The 22,278-nt window shown below is 46.6% G+C and overlaps 1 protein-coding gene across 1 annotated transcript in view; it reads left to right on the top strand.

The window, feature by feature from the left end:
- The window catches only part of LOC144798063 (uncharacterized), a 793,010-nt gene that overhangs the window by 570,202 nt on the left and 200,530 nt on the right, over positions 1–22,278 (top strand). Inside the window, exons 14-15 of the mRNA XM_078668835.1 lie at positions 14,846–14,894; positions 15,265–15,318. Coding sequence (XP_078524961.1) covers positions 14,846–14,894; positions 15,265–15,318 — 103 coding nt within the window. The remainder of the gene's footprint in view (positions 1–14,845; positions 14,895–15,264; positions 15,319–22,278) is intronic.

Here is a 22,278-nt window from a genome sequence, read left to right as displayed (position 1 = left end):
AAGGATTGTGGCCTGCTGGGATCAGCAGACCACCATGTCATTATTTTATTCTTTTTTTTTTTTTTTGTCACCCAGTTTTCCTTAAAGAAAATTAGAATGAGTTTAAAAAGGAAATAAAATGTTTTTACACTAGGCAGTGGTCTGTGACCGCTACCTGATCTTAATTTTTTTTTTTGTATCCGCATTAACAAAGGGGGGGGGGTTATCCCATGGGGTCCCCTTCCCATATATGAATGGGTGACTCCTTCTCTGAGGTGTTAGTAGAAAGTTGTTTTGCGACAAACATTCATACATACCACTGTGAATCTGTGTTAACATGGCCCTTGCAAATACTGAATCGCAATTTGGATTTTGTACATTTAAAAAACCTTTTTTGCGGTTGCGAGCAAGATTCTGCGAATCGGGCCGTTTGGATCCTCAAACGGTTTTGTCCATATAGCCAGTAATCTTTAAAAAAATATATATATATTTATTAATGTAAAGTAATTGAAAATAATATTCTAGAACTAATTGGATAAATATTACAGCACATTACCTGATAAAATTACATGTTTCTAAGTAAATAAAATGTTTAACTTGTAATATTAAAATAGTTAGAAAACCTGCCCATTAACATTTGTTATTTAATGTAGAAAATGTTAAATTGTGTAGAATTAATTTACATTACTTGTCATTTTTTAACAAGTTCATTACTTTTTAGAAATATAAATATTTAATAATTACATATATTTTACCTTTAAACAAAATATTTATGTACTTAAAGTCGAAATTGTTATTTATTTAACATTATTTGTACTGGGTTTTAATTCCCTTTTTGCTTTGGTTACAATGGGAGTGTGTTCAAGTACTGCAGTTCAGAGGTCTTTGTTTCACTGGAGAGCAGGTTTTTCACATCACTGTTAACAATTTACCAAGCCCTGAAGGCCTCCCTTCTTTCCCTTTTGTGGCGCATTTGTCCAGCCCCTGATGAACTCCTCTCTTCCTCATGCTGTTGTGTTGTCCGTTTGGATGTGTTGAGGCTCGAAGGTTGGACATTCCTATGTGAAATCGAGCTAGTCGTCAACCATCTGGTTGGCTCTCTGAAAATCAGGGCAAACCGCCTGAATCTATATCTTACTGACCACAATTGACACCTCCAACCAGAGGTGGGCCAAAACCTCTTTGCCTGATCAACCGCTTAATCTTTTTGCCTTTTTTAAAAGTACACAAAATCCATGGGACTGCGCCCCCCAGTTTCCATTTCAGGGTACGTGGGTGGAGACAAGGGGGGGGGCAGGGGGCAGAAGTGGGGTACCTTTCAGATGAGGGGGAGTTTCCACATCACTAATTGTTTCCTCCCATGCCTTCATTTCTCTGGTTCTGATGAATATTCTGAAGCGAAGGAGTACGCAGTTCCTAGAGGGGGAGTGGGAAAGACAGGTCTTTTTTCATGGTGCCCTCGCACACACCGAGAGATGTTGAAAACTAGTTTGTGAACTGAACATCATCTGCGCCATCTTGTCCATTTCCTCAGACTCGCGCACAAATATGCACAGCAGCCATTTTAGGTGCCATGGCCTCTCTGCCTACTGCCGATAGCCAGTGCGTCTCTCCCCGGCCTCGCAAGCATTCCCCCCGCGCCCTGACAGCCCCCGGTCTCTCCTGCTTGGGCCCTATACGCACCTCCAGCGCGACCCTGCCTCCGAGCCACATCCCGTGCTGAACCCCCACACTCTTTCATCTCATTCATAAAACAGGCCCTTTGATAACCTCTTCCTCCTTGCCCGATTGTCCGGTCTGATCCCAGGCCATCCCTTAGCCCAACAGATGCAGTTTATTGCCCCTACAGTAGGACCTCGCCTCACATCAAAGGAGCGGGGATTAATCAATGCCCTCACACCCCTAGATCCGACCGATCGCCCGCATTTCTGTTCCCAGCGGAATGTCCAGCTGCGCGATAGCCATCATGCTGAGATTAGGGGTGGGGACTCCTACTGTAGATATGTGTGGGAACGGGCCTGAACCGGGGATTCCAAAGATGCCTTTTCCGTACTTCAAAGCAATACCACGGATGTCACAAATGTAATAAAGCCATAAAACTGTGTATAAGAGGCCAGGCCTCCGATGCGGTTAGAGCACCTCGAAATGATACCTCGTTGTCCGATCTGATGTGTTCTGCTCCGTCGGAAATAAACTCCTGTTTCCTGCCTTCCAGTCTCCAGCGCCTGCCTCTTTATTTGGTAACCGTGAGTTGGGTGACAAGCGGCTAACGCCGGGCAAACCTTGAAAAGGGGTAATCGACCTGATCTGCCTGACCCCTTTTTCCACAATTGGCGTCCCAAACGTGGGGCCCATCAGCGACACGTGGATCCAGTGGGAGAGGTCCTGACGACGGAGTGAACGACTGCAACGATCGGGAAGTGCACCTGCCTGATAGACCCTCGTCTGGCAGCCGATCATCCGAACTTCACTGGTTCCGAACAGACCTCTCTCGAGTGATCTACGGTCCTGACTGGGAACCATCAGGAGTGCCGCGACAGAAGATAGAGGACGATCGGGCGCTGGAATCGGAAGACCGGAAACTGTCCATGCGGTCCGGGTAAGGTTGTGTAACACGACAAACTGTGAAATATTTGATTGATTGGAAAATACTAGTATTACTCTCCGAATTGTTGGTTCTCTTGGAGATTCTCTGTCTGCAAACGGAGAGGAATAGAAAGTATTCTCTCTTCCTTTGCAGGTAGTGAAGGGTAGGTAACGCAGGCCTTTGCCCCCGTTGTAATCCGCCGTGCCTATCTTTCTCCCCCACTGATTGATTGTTTGCCCGAACATTGTTTGTTCGAGGATTGTTTTCTCGAGAATTCTCTGTCTACAAACGGGGAAGGATAAAAGTATTCTGTCCTCCTTTGCAGATAGTGAAGAATAGGTAACGCAGGCTTTTGCCCCCGTTGTAACCCGTCGTGCCTATTTCTTTCTCGCCACTGATTGTTTGAACGGACATTGATTGTTCGATATTGGTTCTTTGGAGGTATTCTCTGCTTACAAATAACGTGGAATAGAGATATTCTGTCTAGTCTTTGTAAGCAGGGAAAGGGTAGGTAGCGCAGGCTTTTGCCCCCGTTGTAACCCGTCGTGCCTATTTTATTCCTCATTTGATTGATTGATTGTTTGTCCGAACATTGACTGTTTGGAATTGGTTCTCTCTTTGGGTATTCCCTATTTGCGAATACTGTAGAATAGAAACATTCTGTCTAGTCTTCGCAAAGTAGTGAAGGATAGGTAGTGCAGACTTTTGTCCCCATTGTAACCCGTCATGCCTATCTTCTCCCCATTGTTCAGTAGTTGGTTCAGCCCGGACCGCTTATTAGAGGTGGATCATCCGGCTCCTCTGGAGGGCACTCCTAATAAGGACATGTTTTTAAAGTATGGACTAGTCGCCATAGCTTATAGTAAGTTATGGCATAAATATACTAAAAAGGATCAGGAAAGTCAGTGGCCACTGATAGGATCCTTCGATGACGCAAAAATAAGCGTGCTGGAAACAGCCCTTTGTAACAATAAAACAACGCCCACTATGCTTGATAGTTTCGGCATGTGGCGCAAAGAAGCAGAGCAACGAAAGAAAAGAGAAGACGCAAGAATAGGAAAAGAGTTACGAAAGGCAGCCCACCTGACCGCTAAGAAACTAGAAGAAGAAATAAAAGAAAGAGAGGAGGCCAGACAAAAGCAGGAATCTGAGTCGGCAGGCCAATGCCCTGTTAGGACCCCCTCTACGCTCTACCCTGAGCTGCCCTCCAAACAACGGGCGAACGATGAGTTACTGCTAGGTCCTCCGATCATCTACATGCCCCCCCCCCCCCATATGCCCCCTCCCAACCTCTAGTACAGCACCTGCCAGCTCCGAGTGCAAATGAGAATGACCTTGGGGCTAGTACCCCAGCCCTCACGGCCTCCGCACCGGCCGCATTAGTAACGACATCAGATGAACTCGAGACTAGCAAGCAGCCACCAGCCAGACTGAATAGATTGAGCAAAGATGAGCGGGATGGAATTGACAAGATAGTAAAGACACTGGTAGAACGGAAGGAGAGCGAAGAATACACGATAGATATGCACAATTCACATGCCGGTAGCCACAGACGGCATTTAATTTTACGGTTTAGCTACCACACCCTGAACGCATATGAGAATAGGTATCAGAATCAGGGTCCTGCTAAACTGACAGCTTTATATAGAAAAGTCAATGTTGGAGACAAGGCTGAGCACAACGTGACGGACCTCTTCATGCAAACGCTTGAGGTCTTCCGCCACCTCACGGAACAGAAACCAGAAATTAAGATTACAGTCCCTGAAACGACTTGGTCCTCATCAGAAGTAGCCAACACTATGATGCCTATCAGAGAAGCCGCCCCCTACTGGGTTCCCCCGCGAGGTCAGGGAACAAACGACGATATCAACCACGCAGATGCGAAGGGGAGGGTTGTGTACAACTGGGTTTATCAACCATGGGATCGGCAAGATATTTGAACTTTTAGGCAAACCCTGCCCGATTTAAGAAAGAACCCGACAGCATTTTATACCGAACTAGGTACAGCCTTGGGTTCAACAATAATGACTCTAGCGGACATTGACTTGTTTTTCGGGTTATGTCTGCCGGCTGACGTGTGGAAGCAAATCCGGAAAACCGACCACACAGATCTGTTCGGACATACCTGGAATCAACTCAGTGAACTAGATAGACCGCGAGAGCCCGGAAAGAAACCTGTAAAAGACATACTGGAACTCCCGGACAAAATAGTTCAGAAGCTAAAGACCTTGATCCCAGAGAAGAAGGTAGACTGGTCGATAGTCACGGCTTGCCGTCAGAAACCCCAGGAAGACGTATCAGAATACTTCTCCCGATTTGAGACGGTGTTCTCCGACTACAGTGGCCAAGACATGACCACTGCAACCGGACAACACCTATTCGTGCAAAACTACGTAAAGGGTCTATCGCAAGAGGTCTCCCAAAAGTTACAGACGAGCGAGAGTAGTTGGGGGGCCTCCAAACCTGCAGCTATCCTTCAGATGGCTCAGTACTACGAACACCAAAAGAACGAGAACGATAGGGCGACTGAGAAAAAGAAAAAGGACTTGAAAGAACGAGTGGTGATTGCTCAATTGCAAGGAGTGACGACAGGAAGGGAACAGTATAGAGGAAACTACCAGTCGAATGCCCCTAGAAATCCACCCCCTAGAGACCGCACACCCACACCCGGCGCTCCACGAACAGACCTCGATGAGAACCAGTGTGCGTTTTGCAAAGGATTTGGCCATTGGAAGTCTCAATGTCCGGTTCTTCTGGAAATGATTAAAAATAAAGAGACGAGGGACATGACGAATGGCCCCAGGATTAGAGGGCAGGGACGAGGGCACACCCACGACACCAACAATGACAGACCTGGCAGACCGAACACGTTTGACCGTCCCCGGCAGAATCAGTGCCAACAGTCTGACTGCGACAATGCCCGCGACTTTGCATAGGACTGCCAAGGGCAAGGAAGGGATCCAGTCGAGCTCTATGTTGACCAGCAAGGTCCTTATGTCACCGCTAAGGTCCTAGGTACGAAGTCTCCATTCCTGGTAGACACTGGCGCGACACGTAGTGCGTTATCTAAACGACTGATTCCAAGGGCACCCTTGTCTGGCTCACACATAACATCAATAGGCTTTGATGGAACGCCCTCCACTAACCCCTTATCCGCACCGGTTTCCTTCGACTTGGACAGTAACCCCACTGACACGACGTTTCTGCTTTCCTCCAACACCCCCGATGCCATTATGGGACTTGACTTACTGAAGCATTTCCGAGCTACTATCAGGTGTTCACAGGACGGAGTTCGAGTCATTCTGTACGATAACCCGACTCTGCTCAGACCTCATCCCGCACGACACATGTTCTGCATCTCTGACGCTGACGCATCCTTACTTGACTCTCTACCTCTGTATCTGTGGGCTAAAACTGACGCTGACGTAGGACGAATGATGATCGACCCCGTGCGCATAACTGTTCGCCAAGATGCGATACTCCCAAAACTCCCACAGTATCGGATATCGCCCGAAGGTGAGAAGGCATTGGTAATGATAATCCAGTCCCTGGTAGAGGCAGGAGTGGTAGAGGAAGTAGTCAGCAATATATGCAACAGCCCTATCCTACCCATTGTGAAGAAGCAGGGCGAGGGAGATGAGAAAGCGTACCGCTTCATCATCGACCTTCGAGAGGTCAACAAGGTAGTTGTACCTCAGTACCCCGTAGTCTCAGATATCGCCACCATTCTGACCCTGATCCCTTCCACAGCCACCACCTTCACTGTAATAGACCTCAAGAACGCTTTCTTCTCCATCCCCATCCACCCAGACAGCCGCTACCTTTTCGGCTTCACGTTAAAATCCCGCTCATATAGATTTTGTAGAGCTCCCCGAGGTTACACAGAAAGTCCCAGCATCTATAGCCAGGCCCTCAAGAGGCAGCTGGACGCCGTTCAGCTACCGGAGGGAGTGGTGTTGATACAGTACGTCGATGACATCCTTTTGGCGGCCGACACCACTCCACTTGCAGTCACAGCCACCATCCAACTCTTGCACTTCCTTGCGGAAAATGGCCACAAGGTCTCCAAGAGAAAGTTGCAATTCTGCCAACCCCAGGTCACCTACCTAGGCCACCTCTTGTCCAAAGACGGGAGAAAGCTTGCACCCGATCGAATTCAGGCCATTCTAGAAACCCCCGTCCCAAAGACTCAGAAACAAGTCCGCTCCCTGGTAGGCCTCACCTCCTTCTGCCGGCAGTGGTTGCCAAATTTCAGTCTCATTGTAAAGCCACTACTTTCCCTACTAGCCAAAGATGTCCCCTTTCCACTCCCTTGGACCCCCGAATGCCAATCTTCCTTCAAAGAACTTCGAGACGCCCTTTGTTCTGCACCAGTCCTAGGAACCCCCGATTACACCAAACCCTTCTCTCTCTACACTCACGAAAGGGAGGGGTGCGCTTTGTCTGTCCTGACTCAAACTATTGGCCCCAAGCAACGACCATGTGCCTATTTCTCTGCCACCCTTGACCCCGTAGCGAGAGCCTTGCCTGCCTGCCTTCGAGCCGTAGCTGCCGCTGCTGTCTCTATCCGACAAAGTGAGGGGATCGTACTCTCGAATTCCCTCACGGTATTAGTGCCCCATGCTGTTGACACCCTCCTAAACCAGACTAAGACGCAACACCTGACTAGCGCACGACTGACCGGATACGAACTGACTCTGCTTGCACCCCACATCACGCTGAAAAGATGCACCACACTGAACCCAGCCACCTTGTTGCCTCTGCCCGAAAATGACCCAAATGTCCCCCCTATACATGACTGTGTGACTCTCACAGACGAACAGACTAGGAGTAGAGTTGACCTCCGAGACACCGCCTTCACAGACCCTGACGGAGAGCTATGGGTAGACGGGTCTTGCATAAAACTCCCCGACGGCACCACCTCAGCTGCCTATGCAGTTACCACAGCCCGAACTGTAGTTGAAACCGCCCGCATCACGCAACGATCCGCACAGGCGGCAGAACTGATTGCCCTCACACGAGCCTGTATTATAGCGACCGGGACTACGGCAAACATTTACACGGACAGCCAGTACACCTTCGGAGTGGTTCACCATTTTGGACTCTTGTGGAGAGAAAGGGGATTCCTGACGTCCCATGGCACGCCCATCCTCCACGGAGACCTAGTCTCCGCCCTGATTGAAGCAGTTCTCCTCCCCAAACGATTAGCTGTAATCAAATCCCAGGCACACAGGAAGGTGACAGACTTAGTCGGACAGGGAAACGCGCTTGCCGACATCACTGCCCGAACCACAGCTGAGAATAGGACGACGACACGCATGTATGTGACCAGGTCACAAGCAGAAAAATGGACTGACGCTAGGGAAACGATTAGGGACATCCAGATGGCCAGCTCACCACACGAATTGACTGAATGGACACGGGTGGGATTGAAAGACGATGAAGGCTGCTGGCGGACAAAGGACACTTACAAATGGTTGCTACCCAATTCATACCTGATCCCCATACTGACCATGGCTCACTCCCCTGCACACATAGGATCTGCCCCCATGATCGAACTCATCTCCAAGGTCTGGCACAACGACAAAATCGCCGACTCAGCCAGACGCCTGGTCCAGCAATGCCTCATCTGCCTGCAACAAAACCCTGGGAAAGGAACTGTGGTACCCCGGGGAGGGTTTGGGGTCCCCGACCATCCTTTAGAGGTCCTCCAGATGGACTACATCCAACTAGAAAGATGCCAAAGCCTGAAGTATGTATTAGTCATTCTGTGTGCCTTCAGCAAATGGGTAGAAGCCTATCCAACCCGTGATAACACTGCCATGACCACTGCCAAGGTACTACTGAAAGAGTTTTTCCCTCGCTACGGTCTTTGTCGAATTCTATGGAGCGACAACGGCCCCCACTTCATAGCTGAAGTTATCCAACTAATCTTGAAAGGATTGGGTGTAAAACAGAGGTTTCATGCAGTCTTTCACCCCCAATCTGCTGGCTTAGTTGAGCGACACAACGCCACACTGAAACTAAAACTGTCGAAGATAGTGGCCACCACAGGACTTAAATGGCCAGATGCCCTCCCACTGGCCTTGCTATCGATGCGCTCCACTCCCACTAAGCACCATTTGACCCCCTACGAGGTTGTATTTGGGCGACCGATGAACCTCTGGACTGCCCCTAAACCGACCTCCATTCACGACGTCCCGGATGTCCTACTGTCTGATTACTTGTGCAAATTGACTAAAACGTTGTCTGTCATTCATCAGCAGGTGCAGCAGGCCATCCCCGATGCTTCCAGGGGTCCGGGTCACGATATCCAAACGGGGGATTATGTGCTGATCCGAAATTTCCAACGGGCGAAGAGTCTGGAACCCCGGTGGACGGGCCCCTGGCAAGTACTGATCACCACCCGGACGGCTCTTCGAGTGGAGGGGAAACGACACTGGCTGCACGCACACCACTGTAAGAAGGTCTCCTCGACCCTGGCCACGACAGAAAACGCCAGCACCCAAGAAGAACTGCTGAACAAAGACCGGCCATCACTGAACTGTTATCCTGATACCGAGGCACTCGAACTTGCAAAATTCTGTGATCCCACTGTGCCATCCAGGGAAGGGTATTTCCTGCGTCGAAAGGAGGGAGCTTCGGCTAAGTAGACCACAGACTAAGTTGAATCTCAGAACGGTAGCCTTAACACAACCAAGGGTTGCCCGGAGAGAAGCTAAAGGAAGTCTGCGGTTCTGCCCACTAGCGAGCACCTCGAAGATGATGGAAGCGCCAGATAAGAAGATGATGGAAGCAACCGGAAATACCCACTACAGGAACCCAAAGACTGACAGTATGCACAAATCAAAGACAATTGCCCTTTTCATTGTCCTCCTTTTGCCTCCTCCTCATGACTTCCTTCTGGATCGTGGAAGAGAGCGCACCCGCTCGTCAGATATTGCTGACCACTGCACAGCCAACCACTATGAAAGAGCATCACCTGATCTCCCTTTCGCCTCAGTTCCGAGAAAGGCGTAAGGAGTTCTGGAACAATTCCTTCGTGCAACTGTTGCACCAACACAACCATGCCACAAACTGCTGGATCTGCGGGTTGCTCCCGCATGCCACCGGACACTCCATCCCTTTCATCCCTTCCCCTTTCTCAGTTCATGGCTCCTGCCTTGCCTGGTTGATCCTCTTGCAAGAGAGCTACAAGGACAACGCCACTTCTGGTCAAACAGTGTCACACTTCTACCATGGGTTCTGGCTGAACAAAACCGGAAGAACATCTGCTCCCTTTTGTCCTTTGACCTCTGGTTCCTCCTTCCATATGGACATCCCTGCCAAGGAACGAGTTGAAATGCAGGTGTTCCATAATCCAGCCAGACCCACCTTCTCCTACCTACGGAAACGAACTGCTGCCACTCTGACTGTGGCTCTGTCTGTTATCAATGTCACGGGCCTCGTGTGCCTCGAAGGCCTGGGAACACAGCTGGTGGGTCACAGTTCCTGCCACATCACCAGAACATTGGACTCAATTGATCCCCCCTCCTTTGTTGCTTCTCCGAATATGTACTTTGTTTGTGGCACCAAAGCTTACACTTGGCTTCCAAAGGGTTGGGGGGGGTACTTGCTACATCGCCTTCATTCTCCCACCAACGTACGTGGCCCCAGCAAACCATCACCGGCAGAAGCGCGCAAGAGACATTGAACAAGCCGACTCCACCGGAGCACAGTTCCTGGATGCAGTGAAGGGACTTGTTCTTCTGTGGGGCCCAATGGCAAACAGCCGCGCCATCCGACACCTGACCCAGGCAGTAGAAACGACCATGAACATCACGGCTGGCATCCTCACTAACAATACGGCCGAGCTTCAGGCAGTCCGCCTGGTGGCTCTTCAGAACCGCCTTGTTCTAGATGTGCTTCTAGCTGACCGTGGAGGAGCATGCCGCATCATCGGATCCAGCTGTTGCACCTACGTGCCAGATAACTCGCCCTCAGTCTACAAAGCAATCGAGCACCTCCACAGACTTTCCTCAGAGGTTCACCAGGAGCAGGAAGGATGGTCGCTTGGGAGCTGGTTCTGGGGTACTTTGAAGGACTGGGGATGGAGGTTGTTTACATTTATATTGATACCGGTCGTGGTACTGTGTGGGTGTTGCCTAGATATTCAATGCTTGCCACCTTTGTGTTCACTCATTGCCAACTGCATGTGCCCTAAGACTTTGGACTTCGGAACTGAGCACATGGGTCCCCTCTATGAGGTAGAAATACGTGGCCTTATGGGGATAGATCCGAGTTGACAAGTTGGCGAGACATGTTAAAAGGGAGGACTGTTGAAAACTAGTTTGTGAACTGAACATCATCTGCGCCATCTTGTCCATTTCCTCAGACTCACGCACAAATATGCACAGCAGCCATTTTAGGTGCCATGGCGCCTCTGCCTACTGCCGATAGCCAGCGCGTCTCTCCCCCTCACTCCCCGGCCTCGCAAGCATTCCCCCCGCGCCCTGACAGCCCCCGGTCTCGCCTGCTTGGGCCCTAAACGCACCTCCAGCGCGACCCTGCCTCCGAGCCACATCCCGGGCTGAACCCCCACACTCTTTCATCTCATTCATAAAACAGGCCCTTTGATAACCTCTTCCTCCTTGCCCGATTGTCCGGTCTGATCCCAGGCCATCACTTAGCCCAATAGATGCAGTTTATTGCCACTACAGTAGGACCTCGCCTCACATCAAAGGAGTGGGGATTAATCAATGCCCTCACACCCCTAGATCCGACCGATCGCCCGCATTTCTGTTCCCATCGGAATGTCCAGCTGCGCGATAGCCATCATGCTGAGATTAGGGGTGGGGACTCCTACTGTAGATGTGTGTGGGAACGGGCCTGAACCGGGGATTCCAAAGATGCCTTTTCTGTACTTCAAAGCAATACCACGGATGTCACAAATGTAATAAAGCCATAAAACTGTGTATAAGAGGCCAGGCCTCGGAGATGCGGTTAGAGCACCTCGAAACGATACCTCGTTGTCCGATCTGATGTGTTCTGCTCCGTCGGAAATAAACTCCTGTTTCCTGCCTTCCAGTCTCCAGCGCCTGCCTCTTTATTTGGTAACCGTGAGTTGGGTGAGAAGCGGCTAACGCCGGGCAAACCTTGAAAAGGGGTAATCGACCTGATCTGCCTGACCCCTTTTTCCACAGAGATGTCATGCTTAATCATTGGGCTTTGCTCCTCGTCGGGGCGGAGCTGCAATGCCAAACGGGCTCACCGTAAACGGGGCTCTTTGCCGGAGAACTTTTTAGAAGAAGCCGTAGGGTGCGTGCGGGTAAGAGGGCCGGGGAAGTGTGGTACACGTGAAGTGAGGCTTAAAATAAGTCTGGATCAGTCCTATTCACAAGCAATTTAATGATTCAGGTAGATCCAGCATAATTAAAAATGAATAGATGCCCTATGGGGACATAATGTGTCCACATGGACACAGAACGAGGGTAGGAAATCAGCAAGTTGCCGTCCACCCAGCCATTTGGAGCAACACCGTGCTCTAGTACACCCCCGTCTGTCTGTAAAATATGTACTGAGGGTCTCCAACCGCCCAGTACAGATCTGCTAGGGCCCCACGGCAGCCTACCATCCCAAACAATAGGAGCCTGCCATTAGTTGTGCACCACACCATCATGTGGGTCCTGAAGAAGTGCCACACGACTCTTTACGAGCGACAAGGCACGAAACATGTCGACCCTACACACTGTGACTGCCCCTTAGGAACATTAAATCCCCATAGGGCGTCTATTAAATTGCTTGTGAATAGGACTGATCCAGACTTATTTTAAGTCTCACTTCACGTGCACCACACTTCTCCTGTCCTCTTACCCACACGCACCCTGCGGCTTCTTCTAAATAGATCTCCGGCAAAGAGCCCTGTTTACGGTGAGCCCGTCTGGCATTGCAGCGCCGTCCCAACGAGGAGCAAAGCCCAATGATGAAGCATGACATCTCTCGGGGTGTGTGAGGGCGTCATGAAGAAAACCCTGTCTTTCCCCCGCCCCCTCCCACTCTAGAAACTGTATACTCCTTCGCTTCACAGTCCTCTAGGAGCCCTGTTTGCATAACCTACATAAATTATCGGCTCCTGATCCCACCCTCCTTCCTTTCTCATGTATCTGATGAAGATTCACCATGACCAGGCCCAAGTCATTCTGATTGCCAAGGAGGGTGTGGTAAGCAGACCTCATGAGACTCTCCCTGTGTTCCCTGCTACATTGATGACTCAGGACAGATCGCTTCCTCTTGTCGAAGGGTCCGGTTCCGCACTCCAGCCTTGAAAGTCTCCACTTTCACGCCTTGAGTGATGGATAAGCTCCTATTTCTTCCTAGTGGTGTTCAATGTTATTTTAGCTCGTCGCCACACCACAATGTTTCTCTACTAGAGGAGGTGGAACAGTTTTGTCACACCATGTTTAGAGACAAGACACATCTATCTAATGTACTGAGTTTGGCCGTCTCACTGAGCAGCAGGGTTGTATAGTGGGCATGGTCAAGGGCTACTGTGCATCTTCCTGCATTTCTTTGCCTCCATGACCAGCCTTCTTCGTTAAAGTCTAATCAGATTTCTGAATGGACAGATGTTTGTCCCTACACCTCGAATGGGGTTCGAATGTTGTCCTTTCATTTTAGACTGGGGCTCAGTTATGCTTGTTGACCTTTAAGATTGGTTTTTCTTGTGCCCATAGCCTCAGCACGATGTCTGTGGGCTGCAGACACTGTCTGACTTTCATGTGAAACCACCCAGACAAACTGGTCCTGAAGACTAAAGCGGCTTTCTGATCCATCTGGATCAATCAATCCAACATTCCTTCCGTCTACCCTCCACCATGACCCACTAAGGAGGAGAAGAGGCTATACTGCCTGAACCCCGGTCGGTCAGTTACTTATTAACTGCACTGAACAGCTCAGCTGACCAGTTGAATTATGTAAACTGCAAAAGGGGCAAGGCAGTCAAGAAGGCTTTGTGTTGGATCATTCCTCAGCAAAATGTGCTCTGGCCTAGCCAAAGAACAACCCAAAGGAATATGTGCTCCTGCTACCACACCAAAGTTTTCTACACCAACTCTTACAAGGGGTGTCCCAGTGTCTGAGAGCTTTTGTACGGCAACATGGACCTCTCTTCACGCCTTTACTTATCATTACTTTGGTTAGTAGTGTGCAGGGATAGGCATTGTGCACATTTGGTGCACCAGGATATTCTCGTCAGACCATTCCCTTATCGCCACCACTTGGGAGGAGGCCATACATTGGAATCTATTGAATAGATGAGGATTCTAAAGTAGGAAGAATTTATTAGAAGAAAAAGACTTACCTTTTTGTTAATTTTCTTGTTGAATACTCTACTTACCTTCAGATTCCTCACAATCCCCCCCCCCCTTCTCTCCATTCTGAAGAATGGTTATAGGACACCATATATTTTTTAAATGTTCAAAACTAGTTGTCGCACTGTGTTGCTAGGATTGATCATTTGCTTCCTTCTCTGCCATGAAGGGCATGGAAAAATGGGTGAGGAAAAGGCGTCTGAGTGCTCTATCGCACCAGTGATGTCACGAGGGCTGCTGCCAGCATCTCCTCCCGACGTAGGTGAACTAGGAAATGTTTCTGAATCTAGTCTGGCATCCTGGGATTTTAAAACTGGCGAGAAATGTGGAGGTAGAGGATTATTAGCAAAGATAAGAAATATTTTCTTCATTTCTGTGTTTTGGCTTCTTCACAGTGATGGTCGTTTGAGTGGGGAATTCCTCTTGTGGGAGAGTTTCATTCCCTAACCTCTTGAACTGAAGATTTATTTTAAGCATTTGGCTACTGTTGTGCATCTGAGCAGCACTAGGAATTGCTAGAGGTCTAGATGCCAGGTCAGTTGTTCAATTTCACAAAATCTTGGCAAAATGGGCATTTCATCTTTTTAGGTTTGTCATCCTTTTCTTTCTCACTAGAGTCTTGTACTCCAGCATGAGGTTTCTGAAGCCTACTCAGAGTGGGTAAAGATTAAGGAGACTAAGTATTCCGATAACCTGAGTTTTTAATATTGGTTTAGAAGTAATGAATAACCACCTTTTGGTACAGGGACATTAAGTAACCTTAAAATGCTTAAGAAATGCAATTTAGCTGCTCAGGTGATTATTAAATCAGTTTGCAGAAATAGCATGTCTGGTTCCGGTCTGCTGATACTCATTGCAGGCCTTTTGTTTGGTCTTGGTATAGTGTTCATTTACAATCTCTTTATATGTATGCTTCTTTACCCTTTTGCAGAAACGATGCTGCTTCTTCGTTTGAAATTGATATTGAGGTGTACAGCTTGGTGAGTATGGTTGATGGACCACGTGATTTGAGCTTCGAGCCCCTGTGCTATTTTCATTCATTCAAGTGTATTATGCATTTCCTGAGGCCATGCCTATGATGTGTCATATTTATAGGTTGCCTTCTAGAGTCCTTGAGGGGGACTACATACCAAGCTTTAGTGTTGATTGAATCACTTGCCACAATGGATTCAATCAGTCTCCTGCTTCTTATTTAACTAAGACACTAACAACCAAAGGTTTTACATTTCTGTATTTGCCTCTTTCTGACTAGAATGAAATACTCTGCCCATATCTCCCTGATGGCTGTAAACAATATGATTAATCAGTTGGACCTGGTAATTAAGGTAATTCATATTCTATTTATTTCAGGCACAGAATGGAGTTATACCAAAAGCCGAGAAACGCAAATCTGCCAGATCCAAGGTGAGATCTTCAAGAAGTGTAGGAGCGACTGATTGGGTTAAGAGATTGATGTCCATCATGGTCTCTGAACTTCAAAACTGGCCATACGTTTCTGTAGTCCTTGTAGTCTAACCTACATATTTACCATGACATTGAAACTGCTTATGGCAGCCCTTTAATTTTTAAGAGTGTAAAGAAAGGTAACATTTGGTAAGGCTTCCATTTGCCAGCAGAGGAAATGAGACTTTTTAAATGTTACCTTGTTTATTGTTCTTCAAGGTTATGTATTACTCTGTTAGGAGTTGTTTGCCCAAGAGGGTGTTCTGGGAATTTGCCCAGTATTTCAGCACCAGTCTGTGTGGGTTTCACTACTTAGGTTTTTGTGTTTAGGAGTTGCAATTGTTCCCTGGTATTTTTTTTGTGACTTCAGATGTTTTAGATATTTACTTGTTCAATTTCTCAGAATTGTTCTTGCGTGCAGCTCTGTATCGCCTTCTCCTGGCCTGGAAGTGACGCTAGAGCCGTATATGTGCACTACCCCAGTGCTCTGATGTCCGTTCCTCTCTTTCTGTGGCTTCAGACTTCGATCGGGAGCTTGCCCCAAACTTATTTCATGTGTTTTGATTAAGTTTCTTCAAAATGTTTCCTCGCCATTGTGCAAGGGAATGTGCCCCCTCCGAAAACTACAGGGCTTTAACCTTGTAGTGACTGTCCCAAGCAAATATCTGACAGATCCCCACTAAGTACGTCTTTGATGCTTAGGATCCTTGTGTGACTGTGGCATGTGGGAACTGCGCAGCCAAGCTCTAAGTCACTAAATACCATCAGAAGGCATGTAAGAGCCACTCTTGGTCAAAGTCGCCAGTTTTTGAAGTCCGTCCTATAAAAGATCATCTTCACACTCCAAATCGTTGGTTAAGTTAAAGTCTAAAAAGCACAAGACATTGAAGCGGTTGTCCCTCATCTTGCCATTCTCATCTGGAGAAGTAATGGAGATAAAGCAATTGCAATAAGATGATGAATGCAGTGCTGAAACTTTTCAGACCCCCTCAGTCACTATTGGATCTGCTCCCAGGATGCTTGTTTCCAGTCCAGGAAGGACCCGGCCTGGCAGTTCGGGCTGGACTGTTTCCATGAGGAACTGGCTCAAGACTGATTTACATATGGCTGTATCCTAACCTGGGTGTAATAGTGAGCAAAAGAATGACAGATAAAACCCAGATCTGTGACTTGGCCTGAGTGCTGAAACTTTTCAACCACTTATCCCATCATCTTGTTGCTCACATTGACACAAGTTCTATCTGCTGTGGATTCAGGTGACTGGATGGTGGTGTTGGACCTAAAGCGTGCTTATTTTCACATTCATGCCCTGCAGTCTCACAGGCGTTCGCGGCGGTTCAAGCTAGGCCAAAACAGTTCTTTGTCCGTGCTCCCCGACAGCCTCATCAGTATCCCTTGGGTGTTCGCAAAAGTGATGGTGGTGCTTGCAGCACACCTGTGGAGGTTGAAGATACCAGTCTTCCCCTACTTTGACGACTGGCTGTTGATGGAGACTCACCACAGTCCATCATAGACCACCTCCAGATGACGGCAAGCCTCTTAATATCTTTGGGGTTCTTGATCAACGGGCTATAGTCACACCTGACACCTTCTCGTAAGATACTATTCATTGAAGCCATCCTGGATATTGTTCAGTTTTGAGCCTTCACTCTGGTTTAACAAGACCAAGACATTTGGACTTTGATCCCAAAGTTTTAGCCCTTCTCCTGGGTCTTGAAGAGTGGCTCTGTGACATCTGACCCTCCTGCATCGTGCTTGCAGACAACAAAAGTGGGCACTGAAGTTTCAGTGGGCTCGGCACCAAGGGAACCTGTTGGATTCCATTCAGGTTTTGACATGACTGCAAAATACTTTCCGTGGTGGCTGCTCGACCGCAAATGAACCAGGGCAGACCCTTTCACTGACCCACCCAGAGATGCATGTGTATCATGTTAGGTTGGGCAGTTCACCTGGAAGGTGGCGACCAGAGCCCTTTGGTTTTCAGAATATATCCGCCTTCACATACACCTGTTTGAGTTACAAGGAATTCGCTTGGCCTTGAAGGCTTTCCTACTATCTATTAATTGGTTGGGGTGAGTGACTACTCACGTATAGGAATAATCACAACCAATGTCAGGGTGAACCTTTAAAGTCACAAAATTAACCCAAGCTCAACCCCCTTCTAGCTATAGCACATAGCAGGCAGTCTTAATTCAGGGCAATGTGTACAGCGTTTATGCAGTAAAAACAGTAATTGAGTCAACGTGCAAGCAATAAGTTCCCAACCCAAATTAAATAAAGAGTAACCTTTAATAAACAAAATGACAAACCCAAAAGTGGAACTGGAGATATGCATTTTTAAAGCTTTAAATAGGGGTAGCTCCCAAAGCTCCAAGAAGCACGAAGTTCCAATGATAGTCAATGGTCATGGTAGACTGGTATCTAGGCACAACATGGCGCTGATTGAAATGAACACAACACTTGATGGACAGAATGCAGAACAATGTCATACATTCACCCCAGTACCGAGATCTAGGCCTAAATCCATCGTTTGTTTGCGCTCCACACCTCCCCAGTTCAGACATGGCCATATGCAAATCAGCCTTGACCCTGTGCCTCATGGGAACAGTCCAGTCCAGCCCAAACTGAGAGTCCCGATCCACCAAGTAAGTTATTTTCTAAAGTCCCCCTGGACCTCTGGTGAAACACTTGGAACGTCACAGGGTGTCAGAGACCCCCAGCAGGATCCAGCCCTGATCAAATTGCCTTTGTTCAGCTGAAGTTGCATGAAAGGCTTCTTGTAGCTTGTGGTATCCTTGTAGCTTGAACAGGTCAGCCTCATGACCTTTGAAGTTCACTTTGTCCTGCATACAAAAGTGACCAGGCCCTGTCCTTCAGGACTCGTCTCAGGCTAAAGACCGCAGGTTCAGTAATATTTTGTTTTTCCTCTGATCCTGGTGTGTTTTAAAGTGGGTGCCTGGAGATGCCACGTTTACGCTTGTCAGAGCTAGTGGGTAGGAATGACTCTTGAGCACGCCTTAACCAGTGAGTTAAGTTACCAGAGCTAACACTACCCGCTTAGGGTATTTTTCAAGACGGCAAAAGTCTTCTGCCATACTCAACTTGGGTTTTGGTGGGGGTAGGTTGTACTATGTTAATTCTAGTGTCCTCCCAATACTAAAATCCTGTGTTTTCTTGATTATATTTTGTCTTTTATGGATATGCTTTATCCAAATAAAGTAATGAACTGAAAAAATAAAAATACTAAAATCCAATTTGAGCCATCAACTGTACACCCAGTAAACCCTGAGACAGAAGCCTGGTAGGACAAAAGTGGTTTTCAGCAACCAAACATGGATACATAAGAATTGTCTTAGAATCCTGCTTGCTTTCCTGTGCCCCCAAGTGTTGTATGTAGACCACTGCAGACCTATTTAGATGGATCTGATGCTATGATGTCAAAAAGGAAGCCCACAGCTCCCACCCTGCTTATGTGAGATACAGCGATATCCTCTCTGCCCATTCAGGTCCACCTGTCAATCACACTGTCCTATTATATAGCTCCTGGGAGGAATTTCACACCTGATGCTAATTACTGACTGGGAGAAGTTGAAGAGCAAATGCAAATTAGTGTCCAGGAACTATATAGGCAGGGAAAATGTAACTTTCTAAATATTAATTTCCTTAACTTTTATTACAAATTCTGGTTCACCATTGTATTCGATTTTTCATAACTTTAAAAAATAGTTCAGTTCTAGCTGGTCAATTAATTATTTTAATAAGATTTGGTTGTCTGAGGTCCACCGTAAAAATAAAATGGTGTGCACATAATGAGCTTCAATTATATCCAGGTAAAACATTGTAAGGATATATATAAAACCTTTACCGCATCAAATAAATCCATAACAGTGCATACATTAATCAATATAATAAACTTCCTTATATGCACAATTCATAAGAGTACAATTTAAACAAATGGACCAGAGCTCCTAGCAGCAGAGTTTGGGAACAAAATTGTTCCAAGGAAAATTAGTCTGCAACTTTTGTAACCAAATCTTCCCAGTACCACAAGGTTTACCATATGCTAAAGTTATTTCTTTGGCCAAAAATAAGAGACCGGCAAATAGATTTAAAATTGGTACTTAGGACTACGAAATCTAAAAAGTCCACTCCCCTTTAACAGCGAAAATAAGATAAAATATACACAATATTTGGCTCTGTTATACCCGCATAACATTAGTTATATATTTTTAAAACCTTTGCTGCATCAAATAAATCTAATTAAATATACACATTCATTATTATATGGACAATTCAAAAGATTACAATTTGAGCAAATGGACCAAACCTAGCAGTAAAATGTAGGTGCAAACTTGTTGCAAGGAAAAGATAGTCTGCGGCTATTGTTACAAAATCTACATTTAGCCTTGAGATTAACACTGTTAAAGCCATTTCTTTGGGTAATGATAGACAAGAAACCAAACTAAAATCAGTACTTAAAACAGCATAGTTACACAATTAAAGGATGCACTTCTCATTAGCAGCAAGATAGAACGGACTATACCTAATGTTGGTTTCTATTATAACCAGATAAAGCATTGACTGTGTATTTAAAACCTTAATCACCTAAAGATAAATTGAATCAAATACACTTGTCCACTGTCGTCATATGGACAATTCATAAAAGATTACAATCTACAAATGGATCAGACCATCTAGCAGCATAATTTGAGTGCAAAAATGTCCAGAGAAACAATTGAGTCTACCAGTTAGTCACAAAGTCTTTAATTGGCCTCAGTTTACCACCTGCTAAAGCGGTTTCTTTGGGCCGCTGTAAAGAACAGTCGATCAGGCCTTAAATTAATAACTTGTCCAGCTAAAGAATAGATTTATGTGCACCGTATTTTCCCCAGAGAATTAAAAAAATATTTGCTGACATATTATGTAGCTGCAACCACCGTGAGCAGATCTATAATTTCCCTCCTTCCATGGGGTTTACACGAAGCAGTGAAAACAATCAAGAACACCTTTAAAAAAATGAATATTTTGGTACATATTTGGATCTTTGGTTAAAACATACGCATGAGCTGCTGCTACAGTTAGAGTGGTATAACGTATGAACATTGGCCGAAACAACTGAAGCCGGTGTGGCAATAAAATTGGGCAGCCAAAACATGATTACGGTCTTGTGTCCAAATTACACAAACTACTGTATTTTCCTGTTATTGTTGGGGAAGATCAATTTGCTGTTAGATCACTTAGACCATCGTGTCCACCGTTTGATGATTTTCTTGCGTATGAATTTACTAAGTTTCAGGCTAGATACATTTGAGCAGCTCTTGGGTTACTTAATACAGATATTATCTCCAATCGTTTCTTGGACCTACAATACTCAAGATCTCTTGGAAACGTGTTACAACTAGTACTTTTTAAGACCTTTTTAAGTTCCAACAATCGAAGGGAAATCACTAGCTCCTCTTCATCAAAATGATTCAGTGCGAAAGTAAAATCTAGAAAGGTGTATTCAGCTATTTGTAGGATAAAGATTTCCAGATTCAAATAGTATTTAGCTCGCTATTCTCCATCTGATGGATATTGTATGCAAAAAATGCCTTCTGCCCATTTCATTATGAAATGCACGTACCCCACTAGCGTGAGATACAGCTTTAGGAGAGCAGTGATCAACGTGGGGATTATCCTTTCTATTACCGGCTTTTAACTTCCCCTAATAAAGCTAGGAATCTACAATCAAGTTTTTCAATGCCAAATCTCCAATCAAATTTAATATTCCTTCTGCTCTTTCTAGTTTTTAAAATTAGTATCTTACTCTTGGAGACATTAATCTTCAGATATTGTACTGTTATATATTTCTGAAGTGACTGTTTCTTATTCAGCCCAATTGGAGTTAATTCCATAATTACAATATCGTCCCCTTACATCAGACAAGGGAAAGGATGACCACCTATCTTTGGAGCATCACCCTCATGGGAGCAAAGCATTTAGGAAGGTCAGCTACATATAGTGAAAAGAGTAGTGGGGCTAACACACCGCTTTGCTTAAGCTATTTTATGTTATTACAGCAGATAGATTGCTCTTGGGCCCCTGAGTAATATTATTTGGACAAACCATATTTACTCCACCTTCATTTCTCCCTTCCAGATAGAGATCTAGCCAGTCGTTATTGTCAAGCTCACTTAGTGGGGCAAATCTGTTAAATGTCGTGAACCTACTTTCCAAGACCTTTCGTTTACAGGGATAATCCCTCTATACTGATATCTGGTTCGATCAACAGTACTAACCCTGGAAAACTTGAGGGGGTTGTGTGCTGTTTCAACCACTGGACTAAATGGCCTATTTCCTGCCATATATCCTTGTGGCCCCAGGCGATCTCTGCCCCGCGTACCTACAACGGGGGGCTAGAAAAAGCCCAAAGATGAGCGATAATCCCTCCTGATGCCTGATTGGCACACCCATGGAGAAGCCACCCTCCACATCCTTCCGGTCAAAATTGATCACTATACAATCGCCGGCTATCATTTTCGGGCAACTTCCCACCCGCCTGGCCATTATGATGTGTGTAGATGCCCCTAGGCCTCCCTCAGAAGCCATGCTACACCCAAACCTGACTTTACGGATAAGCTCCTCCATGGTCTGATCGCAGTTACTTTTGACAGGTGGGACCCTTACTAAGACCGCCACTAAGGGGGTTGCTTCTGATGGCAAATCCAGCCCTACCTGTTCAACTCTAAGGTCTTTAGGATTCGGCTCTGAGCTAGGTGGTGTGCTAGACTTTTTCTGACTAGGCTTAACAGGCCCTTTAACAATCCCTCCCATTGGGCCATTGCTTGTGTTGTTTACTGGGAGATCCTGGGGGAACCCAAGGTGGATGCCCTATCCTCAACATCACGGGTCCCAACACAAAGCAATTTAGAACTCCTACTC

Source organism: Lissotriton helveticus, chromosome 12, assembly GCF_964261635.1.
Source record: "Lissotriton helveticus chromosome 12, aLisHel1.1, whole genome shotgun sequence".
NCBI lineage: Eukaryota > Metazoa > Chordata > Amphibia > Caudata > Salamandridae > Lissotriton > Lissotriton helveticus.
This window is presented reverse-complemented; position numbering and strand designations above follow the sequence as displayed.